The sequence below is a fragment of the Bison bison genome, unplaced genomic scaffold, assembly GCF_000754665.1.
Source record: "Bison bison bison isolate TAMUID 2011002044 unplaced genomic scaffold, Bison_UMD1.0 scf7180017864527, whole genome shotgun sequence".
NCBI lineage: Eukaryota > Metazoa > Chordata > Mammalia > Artiodactyla > Bovidae > Bison > Bison bison.
The window spans coordinates 8,362,831-8,380,480 of NW_011495078.1; the positions used below are offsets into that span (position 1 = coordinate 8,362,831).

General features: G+C 41.1%; 1 protein-coding gene across 2 annotated transcripts in view; it reads right to left on the reverse strand.

Moving 5' to 3' along the window:
• LOC104982155 (DNA repair protein complementing XP-G cells) overlaps positions 1-17,650 on the reverse strand; it is a 59,749-nt gene that overhangs the window by 20,172 nt on the left and 21,927 nt on the right. The window contains exons 6-12 of one of the 2 annotated variants that reach the window (XM_010831472.1): positions 16,482-16,614; positions 15,777-15,863; positions 14,735-14,831; positions 13,040-13,271; positions 1,989-2,164; positions 951-1,066; positions 476-562 (exon numbers count right to left, since the gene is read on the reverse strand). In XM_010831472.1, coding sequence (XP_010829774.1) covers positions 476-562; positions 951-1,066; positions 1,989-2,164; positions 13,040-13,271; positions 14,735-14,831; positions 15,777-15,863; positions 16,482-16,614 — 928 coding nt within the window. Of the gene's footprint in view, positions 1-475; positions 563-950; positions 1,067-1,988; positions 2,165-7,332; positions 8,187-13,039; positions 13,272-14,734; positions 14,832-15,776; positions 15,864-16,481; positions 16,615-17,650 lie in introns of those variants that run through there. The other variant, XM_010831471.1, reaches the window with a different exon arrangement.

The window sequence follows — 17,650 nt, forward strand, 5'->3', positions numbered from 1 at the left end:
CAACCAGAGAAGCCGCTGAGGATTATCAGCCAGCAGGAGGAAGAGCGACCAGAGAGGTCCCCAGAGAACAGGACCATATGGGCACTACATCAGCCTGAGAATTGCAAAGCAGCCACTGGATTTAACAGGGAGGACATCGTGTGTGCAGACTTCAGTGATGGTGAGAGAGAAAATGCCAGGCTGAGAAGCAGGTTGAGACGGTAGGTGTCAACAAAGAGTCAGAAAAACCAGAATCCACGTCTCCACAAACTCTAAATGAACAATGCTAACACAGGCTCCTGAGGATGAAGAAAGGAAACCACCACAAACCACTAAGGGAGTCAATAGAAGATGCAGCCTTTGAAAACCAATCTAAGTGTCAAGAATGTGTATTGCAGATGCATTAATCCAACACATCTTATCATTTAAGTAAAACATAAAGGTTTAAATCTGTCTGAATGCAGCAATGACATTTTTAAATAGTTAAAACATTTACCTGTTTTTCTCTTTCTCTTGTAAAGGTGGCAAAGCATAGATGTCATCTTCTCTCTGAACTTGAGTAAGACTGGGAAGAGCTTCCTCCCTGAAAAGTACACAGAGGCTTCACCAGAGATGATAGGAAACAGTATTTTGAGAGTCAGTAATATTCCCCATTGAACACACAAACCCAGCTGAGAAGGGGAAACCAGGGTATGGGTTCTGCCTTGCTGGCCTGCTTGCCTCCAGAAAGAGGGAACCTGGTCTTGGCATGAAGAAAACTGTTAGGAGAGTAAAACATACAAGCCATGCAACCTGGCAGCTTTTCCTTCTCACTGTCAAAGCTGATTCTCAAAGATCAGAGAACTGTCACCTCAGTTCACTCAGTCAAATGGACATTCCATTGAGTCCTCTTATTAGAGAAAGGGAATCACAGAATTCAGTGCAAACATAAAAAATGCTCGTCTTTGAAATGAATGTAATTCTCTGCTTGCCTTTTGCTTTTTAAGGCGGTTTTGATAACCTGTCTTTTCAAAAATGTCTTCAAAAGCTTCTCTGTAGTTGTTCTGGAGTCACTGGCGGCCAAGTCCTTTTTATGCCTTCTCTTAGCCTGCGAGAAGAAAGAATGTAGGATTTTATTCTGGGGTATTAGTATATTAAAAACAATTCTGTGGCTTTTTTCTCCATGGAACTTGGTTTGTCTTCTGAGTTTTCAGATTATAGCTGTTTTAGTGTTTTCTCCTAATTAGTGTACAAGTGAATAGCTTCAGGTTTTTGTTGTGTAAAGGACAGCCAGAGTTTCTAAGTATTACTTAATGAATTATTATACAATGTATTTGGGAAACCATTACTTTGTTTCTTTTAAATGTCCTTTAATGTTCCCAAGAAGCCTAAACTTAATACTATATAATTAAGTAAATGCTTCCCTAAAGGGATTATTACATCAATTAACTAGTCTTTAAAATGCTACTGTTAGGTCAAAGCCAATTTCTGGTATTAGTTTTTATAAAAACACATTACTTATATGTAACTCTGCCCTTCCATATCCAAAATGATGTCAAAGGAAATCCTAAAATGTACAGATATACCTTGTAAGAAATTTCTAAACAGGGAAAAAGGAAATAGTCTCTGAGCTTACAGTTAAATATAAGGCAAGACTATCAAAACATTCTTTTTCTTTTTAATATAGTTGCTATACAATACTGTGTAAGTTTAACTGTAGAACACTTAAGAAGATAATCCAAAGGGAAAACTCTTTACTATAACTACTGTTAACTTTAATAGTTTTATTAAACATTAAATATTATTGCACTCATGTTATACAATGTTTTCAGAGGTAACTTTCTTTGAAAAGAAATTATCTGTTTATGATAAATTTTTAAAAGTTGAATTAAATTGGATATATGTCAAAGTAAGTCTTGGTTTCCAAAATTCTAAGAAGAAAATTTTAATTTTAGGTCAATTAAAATTTGAACTAAAATTCTAAGAATGCAGAAAGAAAAAAAAAATATATATATATATATAACTCTTACCAATGTCTGTTTCTTCAATAGTGGAGCATCCCCATCAAACACAAAAATAGGACGAATTCGGAAAAATAAGAGTTTGCAGAGTCGGTGGAACAAAGTGAGAAGATGGGCGTTTTCTATGGAGTTCCCGTGGCGATCGCGGACTCCTTTAAGAGCCTGGTTTAACCAGATGCTAATATCTAGAAGAATTGTTCATGGAAAACACTCGGCAAATCCTTCCCTCCCCTTACAAATCCCCAATGCCTGATATTATTGAAACATTAAAACTGAGCACTCATCCCAATTCACTTGAAACTGAAAAATGTTCAGCCCTACTGGAATCTCCCTAAAGTGAGTTCACTTTAGTTGGGCTCCTGTCATCACTGTTTACATCCTGAACTGTAAAAGCTTACACAGGCACATGTCTCCTTTAAAAAGTCTAATTGAAAGGAACTTCTTTAAAAGAAACCAGTGATCTATATGAAATTTTAGTAAATTAACCAACTCTTTTGGAGAACGATTTAGCAATTCATAGCAAAACACTTTAAAATCTACATTCTCTTTTATGTAAGAATTCCACTTCCACACACTTATCCTCAAGAAGTCATCACAGACTTATAATCAGAGTGACTTATAAGGTGGTTTTGTTTATAATAATGAAAATATGAAGAATGGAAGTTTTCCAATTGGTCTTTTTTTAAAATTAGATTATGATATCATGATTTGCTGCAATCCAAGTGACCCTTAAGAATAGAAGCTAAGCACATAAAGCAGTCACAAAATATTATTAAAGGAAGAAATAAAACAGGTTACAAAAGTATGGACAGTATAAATCTATTTTGTAACATATGCAGTATGTTAAATATACTTGAAGCTCAGACCTCAAAATATTGGGTTGACACAAAAGATGGTTCAGGGTTTTCCATAATATGTTACACAAAAACCGGAACAAACTTTTTGGTCAACACAATGTTAAGAGTAGTTATCTTCTGCTGTGATTACAACTGATTGCTTTCTTCTTGGAGTCATCTTCTATTTTTAAATTTCACTAAAAAGTGCTTTTTAACTAACTGCTTTCTATTTGTTCCTAAGAGAAGGACACAGCCCTCTGCTGCGTTCCCTGGATCTCTGCCCACTCCCCTGGCCCACCATCAGAGTGCTCACTTCCACGGTGGTGGCTCTCAGGCCCTTTCCTTTCCTCCTGTCTGCAGCGTCCATCCAGGCTACCTCTGGCCCCCTGCAACTGCAGCCCCCACAGCCCCGCACTCCAGGCATGGACCTCTGCCCCAGAGCTCTCCTGACCCCAGAATGGATGACCAAGTTGACATCTCTACCTGCTGCTTCACAGTCACTGCAGACTTGACACAAGCAAAACCTGAGATCCATAAAAAAATTAAAAAAAAAAAAAGAGCTCCCTGTCTTCGCACCAGGCTGCTCACACCCGTTTCAGTGGACATCTGTCCAATTCGCTCAAGCCAGAACCCTGAGCGCCACCCCATACCTTCCCCTCACCCAGCACTGCCAGGTCCCATCAGTTCTCCCTTTCTATCTTGAAAGTCTACGTTAGAGTTCACCAACATACCTATAGTGAAAACCCCTGGGAAGCTTCCCTTTGCCTTTAGGATATCATCTGAGGCTCATTCAGGTCTGCGAAGCCCTCAATGAGCTGCCCTCTGCTCATTTCTCCTGGCTCGTGTCAAGCCACTGGGCTTCTCTGGAAGCCTGGAGTCACTGAGCTCCTTCCTTCCTGCAAGGTCTTCACGCTCCTTCCCCAGCCTGAAAAAGGGCCTCCCTCTCTGAGCCCTTGGGCCGAGATTAAGACGTCCAGTGATCCACTCTTGTGTAAAAACACCTTGCTGACTTCACAGCAGAAATGCTTCTATGCGCTCGGGGATACATAACTAGACCAAACAAAGCGTTTGCACTAATGGGGTTTACAATCTAGTGGGGGAGCAGTCCAGACTGTGAGCTCCGTGATGTGCCTAAACCACACTGCCTGGCACGGCTCTCCCTCTCAGCGTACAGAGGAGGCAACAAAGATCTGCAATCAGATGAGCTGAGCAGTTAAAATATTTGTATGAATGACATTACCTAACTTACCACCATAAAAGACAAGGCCCATCAACAATTAACTGAATAAACACTACATAAACCAACTAGTGGACAGCAAGCTAGATTCACTCCTATATTTGTGGGCTACTAGGCATACCCAAAAGCCTAAGGGTAGAAGAGTGAAAAATAAAGCCATGAACAAAACAGACAGGGTCCAGACCCCTGAGAAACTTGCAATTCTAATAGGGAAGACAGACAATAAAAATCAAGTATAGCTATAGAATACATTAGGTTGTTGGTAAGTGCCAAGGAAAAAACTAAGAGCAGAGTAAATGGGCAAAAACATGATTGAGAGTCAATGGCTCTTAGGTGGGGGAAAAAATGAAAGTTAGTTGCTCAGTCATGTCTTACTCTTTTTGACCCTATGGACAGTAGCCCACCAGGCTCCTCTGTCCATGGAGTTCTCCAGGCAAGAATACTGGAGTGGGTTGCCATTTCCTTCCCCAGAGGGATCTTTGCAACCCAGGGATCAAATCCAGGTCTCCTGCATTGCAAACAGATTCTTTACTGAGTCAACAGGGACTACATTAGATGGGGAAGGCCTGTCCAAAGAAGTAACACAGATCTGAGCAAATGAGAGAAGACAGTGAGGCTGGAGGTACAGCGAACACAAATGCCCTGGACCAGAAATGTGTTCTGTTCAAGGCCAACGTGGCGGGTGCAAGAGGAGCAGGGAGAGGACGAGATGTATCTGCGGTCACTGGAAGGATGTCAATGAAGGCTCACCCCAGTGGCCAAGTGAGGAATGAACTATCATTACAAGGAAACCTGCTTTAAGCTAGTTACAGTAGCCTGAGTGAAAGCAGAATGCAGTGGTGAGGACCAGAAGACGTCAGCTAAAGGGTCCATCCTGGAAGTACGATTTGGTGTTGGCTTAATTCTATACTGTACTGGGTCAAGATTTCTAAATGCTTTGTTCCGGTTGCTACACCACTGTATTAGATGGAATAAGTTTCTACTTAACTCATTCAATTTTATGAAGTGTTAAGTCACTCAGTTGTGTCGGACCCTTTGCCACCTCATGGACTGTAGCCCACCAGGCTCCTCTGTCCATAGAATTCTCCAGGCAAGAATACTGGAGTGGGTAGCCATTCCCTTCTTCAGGGGATCTTCCCAACACAGGAATTGAACCTGAGTCTCCAGCACTGGAGGCAGATTCTTTGCCATCTGAGCTACCAGGGAATGAGAAAATCTAATTTCAGATCGGTGGCTCTCAACTCTGTTATCCTTTGGAACTAGACATGAACCTTCTGAAACACAGGCTACTAAACCCACTGTGCTTAGTCACTCAGTCATGTCTGACTCTGTGCCACCCCATGGACTGAAGACCACCAGGCCCCTCTGTCCACAGGGATTTTCCAGGCAAGAATACTGGAGTGGGTTGCCATGCCCTCCTCCAGAGGATCTTCCCAACCCAGGAATCAAACCCAGGCCCCCCACATTGCAGGTGGGGCCTACACAGAGTGTAATACTTTGTTAATAATAGAGTTCAGTGTATTTTACAAATGCTAAGGTCCATAAGAGACAAAAGTTTAATTATTAATTCTTTATTATTTGACACAAACATTTATATTGGATAAATAAACAAGACACTCAGCTGTAAATGGTAAAAAGACCAAACAATTTATTTCAGGGATTCAAGAATAAATTATGAACCTAGTATGCCAAGGGTAATTTCATTAACAAATAAAACCAAAAAACCTGAATACATTTTACAAACTATTAATTCCTCACATGGGCTGGAATGTAAACTGATATAAACTTCTGCTGACGTTTTAAGGGTTCCTGACAATACCTCTTTCATTCCTATGGATAGATAATAATAGTTCCACGGAGAAAACCTTCAGGAAGCAATGGTTTAAGGAACCACTAGAGGGCGGCCACAGCACGTGTACTTAAAACACAAACCTTTGCCACAAGCTATCAGGCATAAAACTTTTAAGCCACCATTCATTACGGATGTGTTTTAAATTACCCACATTGCAAAAAATATATAATCATCATCATTATCATCGTCTTGCTTTACTTAAAAAAAAAAATTATCACTCTTCCATTACATATGAATTGTGCCAACCGAAGTCAATGAATGGCTCCTCCTGCTGAATCCCCACCCCCTCTGACAGTGCATTTACCACAGCAACTACTGCAGCACTGTCTTCTGCACAGAGCATGGAGCCCCTAGTCATACGTCCCAACTTAGGGAACTGGTGGAAGGTACCACCAGCTTCTGGAACAGAACATTCAGGAAAAAAAAAAAAGAAAGATAAAAACAGAAAGATAATGAAGCTGCTGCTGCTGCTAAGTCACTTCAGTCGTGTCCGACTCTGTGTGACCCCATAGACGGCAGCCCACCAGGCTCCCGTCCCTGGGATTCTCCAGGCAAGTACACTGGAGTGGGTTGCCATTTCCTTCTCCAACAGATAATGAAGAATGCCTAACGAATAAAAACACTAAAATTTCAGAAACAGCTTTCACCTGTTTCCGTAATTAGGAAATAACATCTAATTCTAAAGACAAAACCAGCCAAACACGCACACCAACAAGTCCATCACAGAGGTTGGGAGGAAAATAACGCACGGTACACCTTTTGAAATCTTTGCGGTGTTGTAACATACGAATTTCCTATTCCAAAAATCGTAACAAAAAAAAAAGTAAGTTACTTTTAAAAAAAGAAAACGTAAAACACATGTCCACACACGTTTTTCTTCCTCTCATAAATATAAACGGGCAAGACTCAGGACAGCTGGCAAAACTATTGGTAGGAAGTCGACTTCGTTTTCTCCAGGCTGATCTCCCAGCCAGAATAACACCTTCAGAATTTGCAATATTAACAGGGCCAGACACTATTTCTAAACTCCTTTCATTTAAATATTCCCTTTACTCCTCCCACCAGCTGTGTGTGTAGAGACTGTTATCACCTCCACTTCCCAGATGAAAGAACTGTAGAGAGGCGTAGAGCGCTGGGCCTAAGACTCCAGTCCAGGGAGCTGTGACTGCAAAGCGGGAGGAAATGAGACACTTAGGAAGCGTCCAGAGGACGATCCTATAGCTACTCCCCCCGGCGTGAGACTGCCCCGGGCTGCCCCTCCAACGCCGCTCTGCGCCCCATGAAAACTGAGAGCAAAAAGCCCTGGCGTCTCACGTTGATGTCTGACAGAAAACACCACAGTTCTGTAAAGCAGTTATCCTTCCATTAAAACAAACAAACCCTGGCGTCCACCGAGCATCCCCAGCGCCGACGCCGCGTAAAGGATACCCACGGCAAGGATCTTCCCCTCCAGCGTCTCAGGGCTGATCTGCCGCCCGGAGCACTCCAACAGCTTCCAGAGCCCCTGAACTCCCATGAGGGAGCTGTGTCCTCGGCGTCGCGGGCGGCTTTTCACTCCAAGTCTTCCCCACCCGGCTGCACCGCCGCCCCGGGCCCAGGAAGAGCACTCTCGGCTTCTACTCGGAAAGACGGAAAATTAAGAGCCCGCAGCTGTCTAGGAAAAACCGGCCCCGTCGAAATGGGCAGTTTCCAGAAACTGACACGGCCTTGCGGAAGAAAAACGGGACCAGAGAAAACTGGCGACGCTGAGAGGCAAGTCCTCGTCTCCTCCAGCGCTCTGGCCCAAACGTTAGCACTCTTAACGGACGACCAGGGTGAGGGGCCGGCGCAGGCAAGATTTAACAGCCAGAAAAACTTCCTACGAAAACTCCAATCTCCTCAAGTTCAGGCGTACACGCACGGGAAACGGAGCGCCCCAGATGCTATTTAATGCGTCTCGCAAGGCGGAAGTCCTGGCTCCCCACGATGACGTATATCCGCTGCGCCGATGCATTCCGGAAGTGAGGGAGTGGTTCGGCCCCTGTGTTTACGGCATGTTGGCAGCCTTACCTCCTCCACGGAGGCATCTTATTTCTGTTAAACGTTGAAACTATACGCAAAGCGTTTTCTTTCAGAAGTTACGGATTTGTACGTGCTCTTCTAGCGTCGGTTTCTTCCCAGTCTGCCGCCAGTTGTGAAAATTCTTGATGCTAAGTATTGTGTATCGCGGGAGGCAATAACTGAAAGGTGGAAGCTTTCAATTCATTTCAGTCGCTTAGTCGTGTCCGACTCTTTGTGACCCCATGTACCGCAGCACGCCAGGCTTCCCTGTCCATTTCAACTCATGTCCATTGAGTTGGTGATGCCATCCAACCATCTGGTCCTCTGTCGTCCCCTTCTCTTCCCGCCTTCAATCTTTCCCAGCATCAGGGTCTTTTCTAGTGAGTCAATTCTTCGCGTTAGGTGGCCAAAGTATTGGCGTTTCAGCATCAGTCCTTCTAAAGAATATTCAGGACTAATTTCCTTTAGGATGGACTGGTTGGATCTCCTTGCAGTCCAAGGGACTCTCAAGAGTCTTCTCCAACACCATAGTTCAAAAGCATCAATTCTTCTGCGCTCAGCTTCCCTAATAGTCCAACTCACATCCATACATGACTGCTGGAAAAACCATACCCTTGACTAGATGGACCTCTATAGGCAAAGTAATGTCTCTGCTTTTTAATATGCTGTCTAGGTTGGTCATAATTTTTCTTCTAAGGAGCAATCAACTTTTTAATTTCATGGCTGCAGTCACCAGCTGCAGTGATTTTGGAGCCCCAAAAAATAAAGTCTCACTGTTTCCATTGTTTCCCCATCTATTTCCCATGAAGTGATGGGACCAGATACCATGATCTTCGTTTTCTGAATGTTGAGCTTTAAGCCAACTTTTTCACTCTCCTCTTTCACTTTCATCAAGAGGCTCTTTAGTTCTCTGCTTTCTGCCAGGCGTGTTGTGTCATCTGCATATCTGAGGTTATTGATACTTATGGAAATCTTGATTCCAGCTTGTGCTTCATCCAGTCTGGCATTTCTCATGATGTACTCTGCATATAAGTTAAATAAGCAGGGTGACAATATACAGCCTTGACATACTCCTTTCCCGATTTGGAACCAGTCTGTTGTTCCATGTCCAGGTATAACTGTTGCTTCTTCACCTACATACATATTTCTCAGGAGGCAGGTCAAGTGGTCTGGTATTCTTATCTCTTTCAGAATTTTCCACAGTTTGTTGTGATCCACATAATCAAAGGCCTTGGCATAGTCAAAACAGAAGTAGGTGGAAGATTTGGTTGTTTTTTCATTAATAAGTAGGTAGTTATCTGAAAATTTGTAGTAACCAGATAGCAATATGGTTTAAAATTTTAGCCCTTGAAGTACATTTTTCTTCAGCATTTAAGAGGCTTGTAGGTCAGAAATAACAAGAAATTCATTGCCAAAGTAGCTCCTGGAAAGGTGGTAGATTGGACCCTCAGGCTAGATTCAAACCGCCACCAAACCACTTATGGTGTTTAGCATTGCTCAGATCAGGTTTGTTCAAAACATCTTTCTTCATCTGTAATAGGCGGGCATAGAAGCAGTCTTGCAAACTGTTTCAAGCAAGGATCATAGGTAATGTTTGTGAAGTACTTAACCACTAGTGGTCAATGAATGGTAGCCTTTTCGTACATATTGGTTCAGATTTGGACTATTGAAATTAGATTAAAATCAGTGAAAAGAAATGATTGGAAAATAAGTTTTTAGTGAAACTATTTTTTTGCCCAAACAGATGGTTCCCAGTAGCCAGGTTTCCTTGACCTGTGTACTCAGTTGCTCAGTCACCTCAGACCCTGTAACCCCATGGACTGTAGCCCACCAGGTTCCTCTGTCCATGGGATTTCCCAGGCAACAATACTGGAAAAGTGAAAGGAAAATCAAGTCGCTCAGTCGTGTCTGACTCTTTGCAACCCCATGGACTGCAGCCTCCCAGGCTCCTCCGTCCATGGGATTCTCCAGGCAAGCATACTGGAGTGGGTTGCCATTGCCTTCTCCAATGCATGAAAGTGAAAAGTCAAAGTGAAGTTGCTCAGTCGTGTCCGACTCGTAGCGACCCCATGGACTGCAGCCTACCAGGCTGCTCCATCCACAGGATTTTCCAGGCAAGAGTACTCAAGTGGGGTGCCATTGCCTTCTGAAGTTTGTAAAAACAAGTAGTCAATGTGAGCATTTGAGTACTGTAAGTGCTTGTAAAACCAGAGCAACATTTCTTGGATACAAAATGTATTTTTGAAGGAACATCAACTGAGGAGTGTTCATTTGATTAATAAGGAGTTGGTTCCTTTAGTTGCTGTTTAAAGGGCTTCCCAGGCAGCACTAGTGGTGAAGAACCTGCTGCCAATGCAGAAGACATGAGAGATGCGGGTTCAGTCCTAGGTCGGGAAGATCCCCTGGAGGCAGGCACAGCAACCCACTCCAGTATTCTTGCCTGGAGAATCCCAAGGACAGAGGAGCCTGGTGGGCTACAGTCCATAGGGTCACAAAGAGTCAGAAATGACTGAAGTGACTTAGCAACAGCAGCAGCGAAGGGCTCTCTATCAAGATTCTGCCAGGAGAATACACATTATATAGGCTAATAATAATAACAAGCATTTAAATAGCAATTGCTCTCTAGAAAGCACTGTGTGAAACACTTGACACGTATTAACTTACTTATTCTTCAAAACAGTTTGTGAGATAAGTACTATTATCCCCATTTTAGCCAATGAGGAATTATGCACAAGAAAAACAATCTTAACTTGCCCAAGATGATAACAGCCAGTTAGTAGCGAGCCAGTAATATGAACTTTCATTGCTTCTATGGAGACCCCTAAGAAAAACTGACCAAGAAGTTACGACAGGAATGTTACTAATCTTCAAAGAGCAATGTGCAGTCACTGGCTTACAGATTCTGGAAAAGCAGTCCCTATAAACCTCAGTGTGCTCCTCATAACTGCCAAACTTGTAAACCAAGTTATTAAGTGATCATGTATATTAAGTGTTTTATAAAAGTTGATTATGGCCAATAAGCAATATATGTAAATGCATCCTCTTTTCCTAGATGTTACTGTGTTCTCTGTTTTATGTTGCATTTATTTCCATTCTTTACCAACCTCTTCTCTGAAATATTTGGCTGAGCTATATGAAATCAAGATTTGACCTCCAGAAATCACAGTTTTCATTTGGTTCAAGCTAAAGAATTACATTTTCTATTTCCTGTTATAAAGTCTTACAAAAATCTAAAATTACAGACATATACCTATAGTCTCACTAATTATAAAAGTCAGATGTTTCTTATACTACTCAGGCAGAATTGACAAATTCTGTCATGTACCTCTGTCATATACTTCAAATTATAAGGCCACTCCATCCTTAAAAGTTCAAAACATTCACATGATTAAAAGTAGAAAACAAAACTTTATTGATGAAAACTTCTTAAAAGTTCCAGTATGAAGTAACAAAATCAATGACCTACAAATCTCTTTCAGTCCTTGACCTTTCAAGCAAAATATTCTCTTCAGAAAAATGCCCATTTCATAATATCCCCATCTGTAGGCTAGGAGTATCTGAGTGGATACATGGATATAAAATTCAAAAGAGAAGGAAATGAAAATATTTTCAAAATAAAAATCTGAACCCTTTCCTTGAGGTGTATTGCAATATGGTTACCAACATATTCAGCACCTTGTAATAATCAAGTTACTGACTGGAGTCCTGGAACAGCCCCTGGAATGAAAGGACAAGAGATCCTAGTTGTTCATGAGTCACAGGTTGGCAGAAGAAGAAAAACTGACAGCAACTGGACAGGAGCTCAAATACATGAAATCCACACGTTCTGAACAATTACACACTCTCTTCAAATAGCTAATAGTCTATATGGTTCTACAAAAGGAAAGAGCTCAGAGCCTGGAATATGGATAGTTGCCCTCTGAGTGATGGGCAGTCCTAACACATCCTTAATGCTTTTTTTTATCAACACTTGACTCCATATGGGGGGACCAGTCACATATCACATCTCACCTCAAAGGTTACTTTGGGTGTAGAAACTTCAGGTGTCACTTGTTATTTTGTTGTTTTAGTTGCTAAGTCATGTCCGACTCTTCTCGACCCCATGGACTGTAGCCCGCCAGGCTCCTCTGTCCATGGGATTTCCCAGGCAAGAATACTGGAGGGGGTTGCCATTTCCATCTCCAGGGGATCTTCCCAACCCAGGGATCAAACCCATGACTCTTGCATTGGCAGGCGGGTTCTTTACCACTGGGCCATCAGGGAAACCCACTTGTTCGTTTACTCTATCCCTAAACCAAGGTTTATTGTAGACTTATAGAAGTCTTTCAAGACCTAAAGTTCTTGTCAATATGTAACAACAACATACCAAGAAAGTCCAGAACACCTGAGTTGATGCAGGAAGTCATCCATTTGCACCAGCAGAAAAGATCAGTGCCTGGAGTCTTTTCTCTTTTGCCTCTTTATTGAGAATCCTGAGAAAGTTAATCAGGAAAAATACGAGGCAGGCAAGATACTGCTACAAGTAAAAAGGAATTTCTAGACTCACTAAGTTATTTGAAATGAGCTTTAACCCAAGAGAAAAACTAGAAGTCAACAGCCCCAATTTTCTTTAAAGGACAGAGAGTGAGTACCTTAAATTTTGAGCTTAGGAATAAAACTGCAACAAATATCTGGGGGTCAAGTCATGAGAAGTCCCTTCATGCTTAAGTATTTCAAATCATGATGTTATTGAATGAAATTGTGTCTGATTTGTTTATATGTAATTTTATTGGACTTTGCAAAACTGTCTAGAATGTTTATATACTCTTAATTTTAAAAGGACAAAAAAAAAAAATCTGTGCTTATCTGTTTATATGTCTGAAATCACCCATCCTATTCATATACAAGCTTATTTACTGGAGGAACTACAAGGTTATGTTTTGCCCCACAAGATCTGTTCCTATTTAACATAGACTTAAAATCTCGTACTGCCTTAACGCAGTCCTGCATCGACCAGCTGTGTGTGTGACCCCCAGCGTAGGGACCCAGCATGGTCAGTCATTCCCCTCGTAATCACTGTAACCATGGTAGCCACTGTTCCTTCTCTCGTGGATACTTGACATCTTTTTCCATGTTGAGTCCTGATGGAAACCAGTACTAAAAGACCGGCCCAGGCGCCCATGCTGCTTCTTGGAGATATTGTCCTCACTCTCAGATTTGGCAATTCCATGGGCATGCATTGGAGGCTGTGATTCCTGTCTAATAGTTCCAAACGGAAAGTTCCAAAGGCCAAATCTTTGCCAGCTAAGTCTCTGGAATGCTATGATGCAATGCAAGTTTCCTCCAACCTAAGAAGAAAAAAAAAATGTTGGGTTCAGAAAACAAGAGGAAACTAGTTATACTATGTAGGTTCCAATGAATTCTCTTATTTTCCCTCCTTCATGCATGCATGCTCAGTTGTGCTGTCTTTGCAACTCCATAGACTGTAGCCAACCAGGCTCCTCTGTCCATGGGATTTTTTCCCCGCCGTCATCTGCATCTAAATAGTATTTATCCTTTCCGACATCATCAGATCACACTACCCAGCATCTTTCCTGACCAGCTGCCTTTACAAAAATATAACAATGTCCACAGGAGCCAAGACCCCTTCCCCACCCCCATTTGCCTCTCTACCTCTCACTCACGCTCGGTGCTCCCACATTGCCTAATCCAAACACCAAGATCATTCCTCTTCCTCTCCCCGCTATGTGTTCTTCACATGTTAGTGGGATTATAGCAACGGGCTGTCTCCTCAACCCACAGAACATACCATTCCCTGAGAACCACCCACAGCGGCCTTGTTGGTAAACACGGCTCTGCCCCAAGGCCACAGTTAATGCCCCGGGAGTCAGCACCTGACTCCAGCTGGGCCACCACTACAGAACTGGGCTGGAGGCAGGCCCGTCTCAGTCTAGACTGTTCTTCTGAAAGGGAGACCTAAGTTGAAAGACGATGATCTTCAGGAAGCAAACAGAAAGACAGCTGAGAACGAGATAGACTAGCTCCCTGCCCCTGATAACATTTCTGCCTGGCACCTGGCTGGACTTCTTGCCTTTTTTAAATTTTAAATTAGAAGATAATTACTTTACAATATTGCAGTGGTTTCTGCCATACATCATCATGAATCAGCCACAGGTATACATTGGTCCCCTCCCTTCTGAACGTCCCTCCCTCCTCCCACCCACGTGCCACCCCTCTAGGTTGTCACGCAGCACAGGCTTTGGGTTCCCTGCATCATACAGCAAATTCCCACGAGCTATCTATTTTACATATGGTAGTGTGTGTGTTTCAGTGCTATTCTCTCAACTCATCCCACCCTCTCCTTCCTCCACTGCGTCCAAGTCTTTTCTTTATGTCTGTGTTTGCGACCTTGCACGTGGAATCAGTACTATCTTTCTATACTCCATATATATGTGTTAGTATACAATATTTGTCTTTTCTCTTTCTGACATACTTTATTCTGTATAAGAGGCTCTAGGTTCATCTACTTCATTAGAACTGACTCAAATGCGTTTCTTTTTATAGCTGAGTAATATTCCATTGTGCGTATGCACCGTAACTTCTTTATCCACTCATCTGTCAATGGACATCTAGATTGCTACCCCGTCCTAGCTACTGTAAATTTCCTTTTAAAGACACGTGTCCTTGGTTTTCACTTTTCTGTCTAAAATGGTCTGAACTGGGTTTCTGTTATTTACAACCTAGAGTGCTGACGAAAATGACTGCATTTCGGCCAGTTGAGAAATACTTTCACACACGGTGGGATTCTTACCTTCTTTGTCTTTCGGTACTGCAGCCCCCTCTCTAAGTGCCGGATATCTAGATATTCTGGATTTTGAGTGTTTAGATCAGTAACAATATCTGCCCATCTATTGTTAAGGAAGAATAAAGCACAATTTTCTTTAGGTTTAAAATACTTTTAAAAAGTAATGGAACTTTTCACATGAGCAATTTGCTACAACAGTTCCATGGCAATAATTCTTCCATCAGAGGATTATTTCATCTATTAGGTTTCATAAATCCTCTTTTAAATGACAGTTCTCTTTATCCAACTAATGCCAAGGTTAAAAATGGTTACTCTCCACATGAAATAAAAATATATATCAACCTGTTAAGTGACATCCTGCAGGCTAGTGTGGAAACATTCCATATTTTCTTTTTAATTGGAGTCAAGTACATTTTCAAAAGTTTTCTAAGTTAGTATGCCTTTATCCATAAACAACATGATTGATGGTATAGAAAATCCAAAACAATTACAAATTGCTTTGTATTGCAAATCTGTTACTAGAACTAACAACTGAATTTGATAAAGGTGTAAGATTTAAGGCCTATATAGAAAAATCCATTGTGTTTTTGTACACTACCAGAAAATAATTGGGAGATAAAATGTTTTAAAAATCAGTTTATAGGAACAATATTCAATATTGTAATAACCTATAATGGGAAATAATTTAAAAATATATATGTGTATATATATAACTGAATCACTTTACTGTACACCTAAAACTCACACAACATTGTAACTCAACTATTACTTCAACTAAATCAATTTACAATAGCATCAAAAAATATAGGAAAAATTTTTAACAAAATATATATATAATTCTATGCTGAGAAATACCATTGCCAAGAGAAATTAAAGCTCTAATTAAGCGGAGATACAGTCTATGTTTATAAAGAGAAAACTCTACATTATTCAGATGTAATGCTCCCCAAATTAAACTATGGATTCTATGGATTCTATTCTAATTAAAATTCCAACAGGCTTTTTAGCAGAAATTGAGAAAAAAGTGGAGAGGGAAGGGTTAACATACTTTTTACAGTGAATAGCAGGATGTTTTCTACTTGATTCTCCAATTAAGATCCAATATTCTACTTCCTGTGGTGTGAGGGGACCCCTGCTAGATATAAAATACATTCACAGTAAGCTTCATAAAGTCATTCACTCCCTTGAAAATATTACTTTAATTATATACTGATAAAACATACACTGAAGTTTATGCAGAAATAGCATTCATTAGTACTAGAATAGAACTGGAGTTAAGGTTTGAACAAAACTCCAGAGGCCATTAAAGAGGAAGCATAAATTAGGTAGGGCTTGATCCCTTGTTACAAAATGTTGTTGTTTACTTGCTAAGTCGTGTCTGACTCTTTTGAGACCCCATGGACTGTACCCCACCAGATTCCTCTGTCCATGGTATTCTCCAGGCAAGAATACTAGAGTGGGTTGCCACTTCCTTCTCCAGGGGATCTTCCCAACCCAGGGATGGAACCTGCCTCTCCTGCATTTCAGGCAGATACTTTACCACGGAGCCACCAGGGAATCCCGAGAAAAGCCTAATAAACCAAACACAATTCTGCAAAAGATTAAGCTACAATGTTTAAAAGGATAGTCTTACTTGATGTAAGGAAAGCAAATCATCAAGTCTTCCAATGTCTAATGAACCAAATATTTCATAAATGCTTTCAACAATATATTTTCCTGGTGAAGTATGCACATAAAATATAAAAATGCTTACCTATATGCTTTATTCGCCTTGACAGGGGTTGCTTCAAAGCCAATTGGACAAAAATAATGATTTTGGCAATGATAGATATAAGCTAACGATTCATCTTTCAATCCATGAGTTAACTTCGACAAGGCCCCAGATGCTACAAAAAAGCAAAACCAAACCAACTGAGGGACCATAAAACACTGTCTATGCTTCATACAAACAATTATACAATACATATGTTGTATATTATATATACAATTATATATATATATATATACACACACAAGTAATTATACAAACAGTTAAGGACTCAAAGGCAGAAAAGACATTACTTGGGACAAATGGACATTGCTGGGGAAAAAATGAATAACTATTGATAGATTTTTTTAAAAAATTAATGGATTTCAATCTTACCCTTTAGACTGAAATTCAGATAAACTGAATAGCAAACTAAATAACTGAAATATGTCCTTGATTACCAAAACCTTCAAATAACACATATGCTTGTCTATAAAAGTTAATACTTGGTATATACAGCAAGGGTCTCAACTTCTCTGATTGTATACATCTGTCACTAGAAATATCTTTTTTGTGTGTGTGTGCAAAAATCCTGTTACAAAATTTATTCGTGAAAGCATTCAGACACGTTGAGGTTTCGAAAGATGATATGCAGGTTTCACTACAAGGTGCAACAGAAAACCCTACTGGGAGGACGGGCCGGCGGGCGCGGGACACGGGCCGGGCGCGGCTCCAGCCAAAGTGAGACAAGGACGCTTCATGGGGGACAAACTGGAAATAATTTAAAGCTTCATGAGGCGCGATATGTTTCCATTTAAAACACTAAGAAATAGTACCATCGATGAAAACAGGAAAATCAACTTCTAAGTGTACCGAAGGGGTCGTAGGGCACGCAGGAGGAAAAAAATCTGCATTTGCTGAGGTACAAACAGAGGGAGTGTTCCCGAAGAGGGGCATTTAATTATTATTAATGGCAAACCCTGCAGATACAAAATAAAACCCAAATCACTGGTCACATAATTCAAAATTTACATGTGATAAAGGCAAGGCAATAGACTCAAGTTATGGCCTGTCAAATATTTACTCCACTGACGATGTGTGCACAGTGATTCCTATGCACGCCGAGAGGGTTTTCCGTAAAAATGACGCTATTTACAAGTCTGTACACTGATCCA